At 51.6% G+C, this 12,909-nt stretch overlaps 1 protein-coding gene across 2 annotated transcripts in view; it reads left to right on the top strand.

The window, feature by feature from the left end:
• Positions 1-390: 390 nt before the first annotated feature.
• The window catches only part of LOC142907158 (caspase-2-like), a 48,149-nt gene continuing 35,630 nt past the window's right edge, over positions 391-12,909 (top strand). The window contains exons 1-3 of one of the 2 annotated variants that reach the window (XM_076056408.1): positions 391-578; positions 6,569-6,707; positions 7,949-8,215. In XM_076056408.1, the coding sequence (XP_075912523.1) occupies positions 6,576-6,707; positions 7,949-8,215 (399 nt within the window). In that variant the 5' untranslated portion in view covers positions 391-578; positions 6,569-6,575. Of the gene's footprint in view, positions 583-6,568; positions 6,708-7,948; positions 8,216-12,909 lie in introns of both variants that reach the window. The other variant, XM_076056407.1, reaches the window with a different exon arrangement.

The raw sequence follows: 12,909 nt of genomic DNA, 5'->3' as shown, positions 1-12,909 counted from the left end.
AACCGTTCGTAAGTCGAAGACTACTGCAGCCCGACCACGTGACCTCCCCCCCTCCCCCACACACACACGGCAGAATTTCAAAAAAAAAATTCAAAAAAAAGTTCTCCTCATGAATATTCATGAGGAGAAGGTGGTGGAAGGCGTGGTCGCGCGACCCGTGCGTGACGCGATAAAATTCTCCTCATGAATATTCATGAGAAGAACGGGTGGTGGATGACGGGTGGGTGGGGGGGCGTGGTCGCGCGACCAGTGACGCAATCGTATCACTAATCGACGTTCGCAAGACGCCCCAGGGGCACCGGAGCAATGGGGGCACCGTGGGAGCGGCGCGCGTTGAGAGCGCCCCGGGGGCGGTTGACGGCGAGGGAAACTTTCGACCCGTGGACCCCGCTAGAACATTTCAAAAGGTCCTCGAAACATCAACAGGAACAGCTGCTGCTGTTCGTGCTGTTTGGTTGTTGATGGTTGTTGATGGTTTCATTAGCTACGAGGTGATGATTTTGAACGCGGTGTTTGCTTTAAGCCGTTAACCTTGCCTCCACGCGAGACAGCCCTGCTCATTCGCCGCACTGCCAAGGGTAGGTGAGTAAAAAGGCGGGAGTGTGATGAGTGGTGGGTCTGTGGGTCTCTGTGTGGTGAGTCTATGGGTCTCTGTGTGGTGAGTCTATGGGTCTCTGTGTGGTGAGTCTGCGGGTCTCTGTGTGGTGAGTCTGTGGGTCTCTGTGTGGTGAGTCTGTGGGGTGAGTCTGTGGGTCTCTGTGTGGTGAGTCTATGGGTCTCTGTGTCGTGAGTCTATGGGTCTCTGTGATGAGTCTATGGGTCTCTGTGTCGTGAGTCTATGGGTCTCTCTGATGAGTCTGTGGGTCTCTGTGGTGAGTCTATGGGTCTCTGTGTGGTGAGTCTGTGGGTCTCTGTGTGGTGAGTCTGTGGGTCTCTGTGTGGTCAGTCTACAGGTCGCTGTGTGGTGAGTCTATGGGTCTCTGTGTGGTGAGTCTGTGGGTCTTTGTGTGGTGAGTCTGTGGGTCTCTGTGTGGTGAGTCTATGGGTCTCTGTGTGATGAGTCTATGGGTCTCTGTGTGGTGGGTCTGTGGGTCTTTGTGTGGTGAGTCTGTGGGTCTCTGTGTGGTGAGTCTATGGGTCTCTGTGTGGTGAGTCTGTGGGTCACTGTGTGATGAGTCTGTGGGTCTCTGTGTGGTGAGTCTCTGTGTGGTGAGTCTGTGGGTCTCTGTGTGGTGAGTCTGTGGGTCTCTGTGTGGTGAGTCTGTGGGTCACTGTCTGATGAGTCTATGGGTCTCTGTGTGGTGAGTCTGTGGGTCTCTGTGTGGTGAGTCTGTGGGTCTTTGTGTGGTGAGTCTGTGGGTCTCTGTGTGGTGAGTCTATGGGTCTCTGTGTGGTGAATTTGTGGGTCTCTGTGTGGTGGGTCTATGGGTCTCTGTGTGGTGAGTCTATGGGTCTCTGTGTGGTGAGTCTATGGGTATCTGTGTGGTGAGTCTGTGGGTCTTTGTGTGGTGAGTCTGTGGGTCTTTGTGTGGTGAGTCTGTGGGTCTCTGTGTGGTGAGTCTGTGGGTCTCTGTGTGGTGAATCTGTGGGTCTCTGTGTGGTGGGTCTATGGGTCTCTGTGTGGTGGGTCTATGGGTCTCTGTGTGGTGGGTCTATGGGTCTCTGTGTGATGAGTCTGCGGGTCTCTGTGGTGAGTCTATGGGTCTCTGTGTGGTGAGTCTGTGGGTCTCTGTGTGGTGAGTCTGTGGGTCTTTGTGTGGTGAGTCTGTGGGTCTCTGTGTGGTGAGTCTATGGGTCTCTGTGTGGTGAATTTGTGGGTCTCTGTGTGGTGGTTCTATGGGTCTCTGTGTGGTGAGTCTGCGGGTCTCTGTGTGGTGAGTCTGTGGGTCTCTGTGTGGTGAGTCTGTGGGGTGAGTCTGTGGGTCTCTGTGGTGAGTCTATGGGTCTCTGTGTCGTGAGTCTATGGGTCTCTGTAATGAGTCTATGGGTCTCTGTGTCGTGAGTCTATGGGTCTCTCTGATGAGTCTGTGGGTCTCTGTGGTGAGTCTATGGGTCTCTGTGTGGTGAGTCTGTGGGTCTCTGTGTGGTGAGTCTGTGGGTCTCTGTGTGGTCAGTCTACAGGTCGCTGTGTGGTGAGTCTTTGTGTGGTGAGTCTGTGGGTCTCTGTGTGGTGAGTCTATGGGTCTCTGTGTGGTGGGTCTGTGGGTCACTGTGTGGTGAGTCTGTGGGTCTCTGTGTGGTGAGTCTTTGTGTGGTGAGTCTGTGGGTCTCTGTGTGGTGAGTCTGTGGGTCACTGTCTGATGAGTCTGTGGGTCTCTGTGTGATGAGTCTGTGGGTCTCTGTGTGGAGAGTCTATTGATCTCCGTGTGAGAAAGAGTGGAGCCTGATAGGCCTTCCGCTTTTCCTAGTTCCGCTGCCGCGACAGGCGCCCGAGAACCCCGCAAGGGGGGATCCAGGCCGATGCGGGCGAATCCAATACAGACCGTAACTTTTTTGTTATTTTTAGTTTAACGGTGAATCTATGGGTCTCTGTGTAATGCGTATATTGGTCTCTGTGTGTGGGTGAGTTTGTGGGTCTCTGTGTGGTGAGTCTGTAGGTCTCCGTTTGAGACAGAGCGAAGCCTGAAAGGCCTTCCGCGTTTCCTAGTTCCGCTGCCGCGATAGGCGCCCCTGACCCCCGCAGGGGGGACCCAGGCCGAGGCGGTATAATCCAATGAAAGACCGTAACTTTATTTTCATCCAATTTAAAGTTTTTTTTCCCACTGTAAAGTTAAACATCTTTACGTTCGCTCGCGTTGTTTCGTGACTCAGCAATTGACGAAGTTACATATTCTTACACTTTTAAATGTAAACGTTTTTATCCGTTACAATTCAGCTTTAAATGTGTTTTTTATTCGTATTTATATTTTGTTAAACTGATTATCGTAACTTTCCTATACTTTGCAAACTCCTATCGTGTGTTTGGTACTATTATTTTAACACCGGCACAGCCAAAAGGGTACGATGGATGTACTTGCCCCCGGTCACCCTAACGTGGAATGTCAGCGAAAAATATAGACCCACCGAGACCCATATAGACTCATACTCATAGAGACCCACAGAGACCCATAGAGACCCATACTCATAGAGACCCACAGAGACCCATAGAGACCCATACTCATAGAGACCCACAGAGACCCATAGAGACCCATACTCATACAGACCCACAGAGACCCATACTCATAGAGACCCACAGAGACCCATACTCATAGAGACCCACAGAGACCCATACTCATAGAGACCCATACTCATAGAGACCCACAGAGACTCACAGACACTCATAGAGATTCACTGAGACCCATACTCATAGAGACCCACAGAGACCCATAGAGACCCATACTCATACAGACCCACAGAGACACGTACCCATAGAGACCCACCGAGACCCATAGAGACCCATACTCATAGAGACCCATACTCATAGAGACCCACAGAGACCCACAGACACTCATAGAGACCCACAGAGACCCACAGACACTCATAGAGACCCACAGAGACCCATAGAAACCCATACTCATACAGACCCACAGAGACACGTACCCATAGAGACCCACAGAGACCCACAGACACTCATAGAGACCCACAGAGACCCACAGACACTCATAGAGACCCACAGAGACCCACAGACACTCATAGAGACCCACAGAGACCCATACACATAGAGACCCACAGAGACTCACAGACACTCATAGAGATTCACAGAGACCCATGCTCATAGAGACCCACAGAGACTCATAGAGGCTCACAGAGACCCATACTCATAGAGACTCATAGAGACCCACAGAGACCCACAGACACCCATACTCACAGAGACCCACAGAGACCTACAGAGACCCATACTCATAGAGACCCACAGAGACTCACAGACACTCATAGAGATTCACAGAGACCCATACTCACAGAGACCCACAGAGACCCATAGAGACCCACATAGACTCGCAGATACTCAGAGATTCACAGAGACCCATACTCATAGAGACCCACAGAGACTCATAGAGGCTCACAGAGACCCATGGAGCCCCACAGAGACCCATACTCATAGAGACCCATACTCATAGAGACCCACAGAGACTCACAGGCACTCATAGAGATTCACAGAGACCTTTACTCAGACTCACAGAGACCCATACTCATAGAGACCCATAGAGACCCATACTCATAGAGACCCACAGAGACCCATAGAGACCCATACTCATAGAGACCCATAGAGACCAATACTCATAGAGACCCAGAGAGACCCATACTCATAGAGACCCACAGAGACTCATAGAGGCTCACAGAGACCCATACTCATAGAGACCCACAGAGACTCGCAGACACTCATAGAGATTCACAGAGACCCATACTCATAGAGACCCACAGAGACTCATAGAGGCTCACAGAGACCCATGGAGCCCCACAGAGACCCATACTCATAGAGACCCACAGAGACTCACAGAGACCCATACTCATAGAGACCCACATAGACCCACAGAGACCCATACTCATAGAGACCCATACTCATAGAGACCCACAGCGACTCACAGGCACTCATAGAGATTCACAGAGACCTTTACTCAGACTCACAGAGACCAATACTCACAGAGACCTACAGAGACCCATACTCATAGAGACCCACAGAGACTCACAGACACTCATAGAGATTCACAGAGACCCATACTCACAGAGACCCACAGAGACCCATAGAGACCCACATAGACTCGCAGATACTCAGAGATTCACAGAGACCCATACTCATAGAGACCCACAGAGACTCATAGAGGCTCACAGAGACCCATGGAGCCCCACAGAGACCCATACTCATAGAGACCCATACTCATAGAGACCCACAGAGACTCACAGGCACTCATAGAGATTCACAGAGACCTTTACTCAGACTCACAGAGACCCATACTCATAGAGACCCATAGAGACCCATACTCATAGAGACCCACAGAGACCCATAGAGACCCATACTCATAGAGACCCATAGAGACCAATACTCATAGAGACCCAGAGAGACCCATACTCATAGAGACCCACAGAGACTCATAGAGGCTCACAGAGACCCATACTCATAGAGACCCACAGAGACTCGCAGACACTCATAGAGATTCACAGAGACCCATACTCATAGAGACCCACAGAGACTCATAGAGGCTCACAGAGACCCATGGAGCCCCACAGAGACCCATACTCATAGAGACCCACAGAGACTCACAGAGACCCATACTCATAGAGACCCACATAGACCCACAGAGACCCATACTCATAGAGACCCATACTCATAGAGACCCACAGCGACTCACAGGCACTCATAGAGATTCACAGAGACCTTTACTCAGACTCACAGAGACCAATACTCATAGAGACCCACAGAGACCCATACTCATAGAGACCCACAGAGACCCATAGAGACCCATACTCATAGAGATTCACAGAGACCCATACTCATAGAGACCCACAGAGACCCATAGAGACCCACACTCATAGAGATTCACAGAGACCCATAGAGACCCATACTCATAGAGACCCATACTCATAGAGACCCAGCACAGCAGTCAACCCATGGCACCTGCAGTGTATGACCCATGACCTCCTCATGCACCTAGCCTGGCACAGCAGCCAACCCATGACCTCCTCCTGTCAGCAGCGAGCCCTCGGCACTTCAGGTGATAGCCTCAAAGTGCACCTAGCCTGGCACGTGGTGACGTCACCGCCGCTTGGTGGCGAATGGCGGCTGTTGTTGGTGGTGGTGGTGATGAAGCAGATGGAGCTGATGATGATGATTTAGATGCCTCAGTGTATAGTCGTGTAGTGGGTATAGTGGAAGTAGTGTGTAGTGTAGTGTATAGTAGTGTATAGTATAGTGTATAGTAGTATAGTGTATAGTAGTGTATAGTGTAGTGTATAGTAGTGTATAGTGTAGTGTATAGTGTAGTGTATAGTATAGTGTAGTGTATAGTGCAGTGTATAGTAGTGTATAGTAGTGTATAGTGTATAGTAGTGTATAGTGTAGTGTATAGTAGTGTGTAGTGTATAATGTAGTGTATAGTGTAGTGTATAGTAGTGTAGTGTATAGTATAGTGTAGTGTATAGTAGTGTATAGTAGTGTATAGTGTAGAGTAGTGTATAGTGTAATGTATAGTAGTGTAGTGTATAGTATAGTAGTGTATAGTGTAGTGTATAGTATAGTAGTGTATAGTGTAGTGTATAGTGTAGTGTATAGTAGTGTAGTGTATAGTGTAGTGTATAGTAGAGTAGTGTATAGTGTAGTGTATAGTAGAGTGTATAGTGTAGTGTATAGTGTAGTGTATAGTGTAGTGTGTAGTGTAGTGTGTAGTGTATAGTATAGTGTATAGTAGTATAGTGTAGTGTATAGTGTAGTGTATAGTAGAGTGGTGTATAAGGCCAGCCTACACCCCCAGGCAAAGCACCGCTGTTGCCGCCGCTGTCGCTGATTCCGCCGCTGATTCCGCCGCTGATTCCGCCGCTGATTCCGCCGCTGATTCCGCCGTCGCTGATGACCGCTCCGTGTGGAGCGTCCCAGGTGGGAGATGGAGCGGAGGCACCGGGAGGCGCTGAGAATGAACCACGTGCGGTTGATCCACGAGATGGTTCCGGGGGATCTCATTGACGTGCTGTACGCAAAGAAGATCCTGACCCAGAGCATGAAGGAGGATATAGAGGTGGGTGGGTGGGTGAGTGGGTGGGTGGGAGGATGAGTGAGTGAGTGGGTGGGTGAGTGGGTGAGTGGGTGGGTGAGTTGGTGGGTGGCAAACTGGGTGAGTGGGTGGGTGGGTGGGTGAGTGGGTGGGTGGGTGAGTGGGTGGGTGGGTGGGTGAGTGGTTGGGTGGGTCGGTGAGTGGGTGGGTGGGTGGGTGAGTGAGTGAGTGGTGAGTGAGTGAGTGAGTGGTGAGTGAGTGAGTGAGTGGGTGGGTGGGTGAGTGGGTGGGTGGGTCGGTGGGTGGGTGAGTTGGTGGGTGGGTGGGAAACTGGGTGAGTGAGTGGGTGGGTGAGTGGGTGGGTGGGTGAGTGGGTGGGTGGGTGAGTGGATGGGTGGGTGGGTGAGTGGGTGGGTGGGTCGGTGAGTGGGTGGGTGGGTCGGTGAGTGGGTGAGTGGGTCGGTGAGTGGGTGGGTGAGTGAGTGAGTGGGTGGGTGGGTGAGTGGGTGGGTGGGTCGGTGGGTGGGTGAGTTGGTGGGTGGGTGGGTGGGAAATTGGGTGAGTGGGTGGGTGGGTGGGTGAGTGAGTGAGTGGGTGGGTGGGTGGGTGAGTGGGTGAGTGGGTGGGTGGGTGGATGAGTGGGTGGGTGGGTGGGTGAGTGGGTGGGTGGGTGAGTGGGTGGGTGGATGAGTGGGTGGGTGGGTGATTGGGTGAGTGGGTGGGTGGGTGAGTGGGTGGGTGGGTGGGTAAGTGAGTGGGTGGGTGGGTGGGTCGGTGAGTGGGTGGGTGGGTCGGTGAGTGGGTGGGTGAGTGAGTGAGTGGGTGGGTGGGTGAGTGAGTGGGTGGGTGGGTGGGTCGGTGAGTGGGTGGGTGAGTTGGTGGGTGGGTGGGAAATTGGGTGAGTGGGTGGGTGAGTGGGTGGATGAGTGGGTGGGTGGGTGGGTGAGTGAGTGGGTGGGTGATTGGGTGAGTGGGTGGGTGGGTGGGTGAGTGGGTGGGTGAGTTGGTGGGTGGGTGGGTGGGAAATTGGGTGAGTGGGTGGGTGAGTGGGTGGATGAGTGGGTGGGTGGGTGGGTGAGTGACTGGTTGAGTGGGTGAGTGAGTGAGTGAGTGGATGAGTGAGTGAGTGGGTGAGTGAGCTGGTGGTTGAGTGAGTGAGTGAGTGGGTGGATGAGTGAGTGAGTAGATGAGTGAGTGAGTGGGTGAGCGATCTGGTGAGTCTCTCCCCCCACCCCTCCCCCCACCCCCACCCCCCCCACCCCCAGGCCATCCCCGTTGCCCGGCGACGCAACAGCGAGCTGCTGAGCCTCCTGCCCAGGCGAGGTGAGGCTGCGTTCGAGGCCTTCCTCGAGGCCCTCCGTGAAACTGAGCAGCTCCACCTGGCCCAGCTGCTCGCCACGGACTCAGCGGGTGGAGCCGCGGGTGGAGCCGCGGGTGGAGCCGCTGAGGTGGTGGAGGAGGAGAGGGGGGCGGGAGCGGGAGGGGCAGCTCGGGACGGTGAAGCCAGCGGCAGTGTCGGGAAGGCGGTGCAGGTGAGAGGGGTGGAGTCACCGCACAGAGAGGCATAGAGTCACTCATAGAGACCCGTAGACTCACTCACACAGAGAGGCATAGACTCACTCATAGAGACCCGTAGAGTCACTCACACAGAGACCCACAGACTCACTCATAGAGACCCGTAGAGTCACCGCACAGAGAGGCATAGACTCACTACACAGAGACCCGTAGAGTCACTACATAGAGACCCGTAGAGTCACTCATAGAGACCCGTAGAGTCACTCATAGAGACCCGTAGACTCACTCATAGAGACCCATAGAGTCACTACATAGAGACCCATAGAGTCACTCATAGAGACCCGTAGAGTCACTCATAGAGAGGCATAGACTCACTACACAGAGACCCGTAGAGTCACTACATAGAGAGGCATAGACTCACTCATAGAGACCCGTAGACTCACACATAGAGACCCGTAGAGTCACCGCACAGAGAGGCATAGACTCACTCATAGAGACCCGTAGAGTCACCGCACAGAGAGGCACAGAGTCACTCATAGAGACCCGTAGAGTCACCGCACAGAGAGGCATAGAGTCACTCATAGAGACCCGTAGAGTCACTCATAGAGAGGCATAGACTCACTACACAGAGACCCGTAGAGTCACTACATAGAGAGGCACAGACTCACTCATAGAGACCCGTAGAGTCACTCATAGAGACCCGTAGAGTCATTCATAGAGACCCGTAGAGTCACTACATAGAGAGGCATAGACTCACTCATAGAGACCCGTAGACTCACTACATAGAGACCCATAGAGTCACTCATAGAGACCCATAGACTCACACATAGAGACCCATAGACTCACTCATAGAGACCCGTAGAGTCACTCACAGAGAGGCATAGACTCACTCATAGAGACCCGTAGACTCACTACATAGAGAGGCACAGACTCACTCATAGAGACCCGTAGAGTCACTACATAGAGACCCGTAGAGTCACTCATAGAGAGGCATAGAGTCACTACATAGAGAGGCACAGACTCACTCATAGAGACCCGTAGACTCACTACATAGAGAGGCATAGACTCACTCATAGAGACCCGTAGAGTCATTCATAGAGACCCGTAGAGTCACTACATAGAGAGGCATAGACTCACTCATAGAGACCCGTAGACTCACTACATAGAGACCCATAGAGTCACTCATAGAGACCCATAGACTCACACATAGAGACCCATAGACTCACTCATAGAGACCCGTAGAGTCACTCACAGAGAGGCATAGACTCACTCATAGAGACCCGTAGAGTCACTACATAGAGAGGCATAGACTCACTACACAGAGACCCGTAGAGTCACTACATAGAGAGGCATAGACTCACTCATAGAGACCCGTAGAGTCACTACATAGAGAGGCACAGACTCACTCATAGAGACCCGTAGAGTCACTCATAGAGACCCGTAGAGTCACTCATAGAGACCCGTAGAGTCACTCATAGAGACCCGTAGAGTCACTCATAGAGACCCGTAGAGTCACTACATAGAGACCCATAGACTCACTACATAGAGAGGCATAGACTCACTACACAGAGACCCGTAGAGTCACTACATAGAGAGGCATAGACTCACTCATAGAGACCCGTAGACTCACTACATAGAGACCCGTAGAGTTATTCATAGAGACCCGTAGAGTCACTCATAGAGACCCGTAGAGTCACTCATAGAGACCCGTAGAGTCACTCACAGAGAGGCATAGACTCACTCATAGAGACCCGTAGAGTCACTACATAGAGAGGCATAGACTCACTCATAGAGACCCGTAGAGTCACTCATAGAGACCCGTAGAGTCACCACACAGAGACCCATAGACTCACCACATAGAGACCCATAGACTCGCTCATAGAGACCCGTAGAGTCACCACACAGAGACCCGTAGAGTCACACATAGAGACCCATAGAGTCACTCATAGAGACCCATAGAGTCACTACATAGAGACCCATAGAGTCACCACACAGAGAGGCATAGACTCGCTCATAGAGACCCATAGACTCACCACACAGAGACCCACAGACTCACAACACAGAGAGGCATAGACTCACTCATAGAGACCTTCAGACTCACTCATAGAGAGGCATAGACTCACCACACAGAGACCCGTAGACTCACTCATAGAGACCCGTAGAGTCACTCACACAGAGAGGCATAGACTCACCACATAGAGACCCATAGACTCACTCATAGAGACCCATAGACTCACACATAGAGACCCATAGAGTCACTCATAGAGACCCATAGAGTCACTCACACAGAGAGGCATAGACTCACTACATAGAGACCCGTAGAGTCACTCATAGAGACCCATAGAGTCACTACATAGAGACCCATAGAGTCACCACACAGAGAGGCATAGACTCACTCATAGAGACCCGTAGACTCACTCATAGAGACCCATAGACTCACCACACAGAGAGGCATAGACTCACCACACAGAGACCCACAGACTCACTCATAGAGACCCATAGACTCACTCATAGAGACCCATAGACTCACTACATAGAGACCCATAGACTCACCACACAGAGACCCATAGACTCACCACACAGAGAGGCACAGACTCACTCATAGAGACCCATAGAGTCACCACACAGAGAGGCATAGACTCACTCATAGAGACCCGTAGACTCACTCACACAGAGACCCATAGACTCACTCATAGAGAGGCATAGACTCACTCATAGAGACCCATAGACTCACTCACACAGAGAGGCATAGACTCACTCATAGAAACCCATATACTCACTCATAGAGACCCATAGACTCACCACACAGAGACCCATAGACTCACTCATAGAGACCCATAGACTCACTCACACAGAGACCCACAGACTCACTCATAGAGACCCACAGACTCACTACATAGAGACCCATAGACTCACTCATAGAGACCCACAGACTCACTCATAGAGAGGCATAGCCTCACCACACAGAGAGGCACAGACTCACTCATAAAGACCCATAGACTCACTCACACAGAGACCCATAGACTCACTCATAGAGACCCATAGACTCACCACACAGAGACCCATAGACTCACTCATAGAGACCCACAGACTCATCACACAGTGACCCACAGACTCACCACACAGAGACCCACAGACTCACCACACAGAGACCCACAGACTCACCACACAGAGACCCACAGACTCACCACACAGAGACCCATAGACTCACCACACAGAGACCCACAGACTCACCACACAGAGACCCACAGACTCACTCATAGAGAGGCATAGACTCACCACACAGAGACCCATAGAGTCACCACACACAGAGGCATAGACTCACTCATAGAGACCCATAGACTCACCACACAGAGAGGCATAGTCTCACTCATAGAGAGGCATAGAGTCACCACACAGAGACCCATAGACTCACTCACACAGAGAGGCATAGACTCACTACATAAAGACCCATAGACTCACTCATAGAGACCCACAGACTCACTCATAGAGAGGCATAGACTCACCACACAGAGACCCATAGACTCACTCATAGAGACCCACAGACTCACTCATAGAGACCCACAGACTCACCACACAGAGACCCACAGACTCACTCATAGAGACCCACAGACTCACTCATAGAGACCCACAGACTCACTCATAGAGACCCATAGACTCACTCACACAGAGACCCATAGACTCACTCATAGAGACCCACAGACTCACCACACAGAGACCCACAGACTCACTCATAGAGAGGCATAGACTCACCACACAGAGACCCATAGACTCACTCATAGAGACCCACAGAGTCACCACACAGAGAGGCATAGACTCACTCATAGAGACCCACAGACTCATCACACAGAGACCCACAGACTCACCACACAGAGACCCACAGACTCACCACACAGAGACCCATAGACTCACTCATAGAGAGGCATAGACTCACTACATAGAGACCCGTAGACTCACCACACAGAGACCCATAGACTCACTCATAGAGACCCACAGATTCACCACACAGAGAGGCATAGACTCACTCATAGAGACCCACAGACTCATCACACAGAGACCCACAGACTCACCACACAGAGACCCACAGACTCACCACACAGAGACCCATAGACTCACTCATAGAGAGGCATAGACTCACTACATAGAGACCCGTAGACTCACCACACAGAGACCCATAGACTCACTCATAGAGACCCACAGACTCACCACACAGAGAGGCATAGACTCACTCATAGAGAGGCATAGACTCACTACATAGAGACCCACAGACTCACCACACAGAGAGGCATAGACTCACTCATAGAGACCCACAGACTCACTCATAGAGACCCATAGACTCACTCATAGAGACCCACAGACTCACTCACACAGAGACCCACAGACTCATCACATAGAGACCCATAGACTCATCACACAGAGACCCACAGACTCACCACACAGAGACCCACAGACTCACTCATAGAGACCCACAGACTCACTCATAGAGAGGCATAGACTCACCTCACAGAGACCCATAGCCTCACTCATAGAGACCCATAGACTCACTCATAGAGACCCATAGACTCACTCAAAAGACCCATAGACTCACTACATAGAGACCCACAGACTCACTACGTAGAGACCCATAGACTCACTCATAGAGACCCATAGACTCACTCATAGAGACCCATAGACTCACTCATAGAGACCCATAGACTCACTATATAGAGAC

The sequence above is a fragment of the Petromyzon marinus genome, chromosome 75 (assembly GCF_048934315.1).
Source record: "Petromyzon marinus isolate PM22_M1 ecotype Great Lakes invasive population chromosome 75, UKy_Petmar_22M1.pri1.0, whole genome shotgun sequence".
Lineage (NCBI taxonomy): Eukaryota > Metazoa > Chordata > Hyperoartia > Petromyzontiformes > Petromyzontidae > Petromyzon > Petromyzon marinus.
This window is presented reverse-complemented; position numbering and strand designations above follow the sequence as displayed.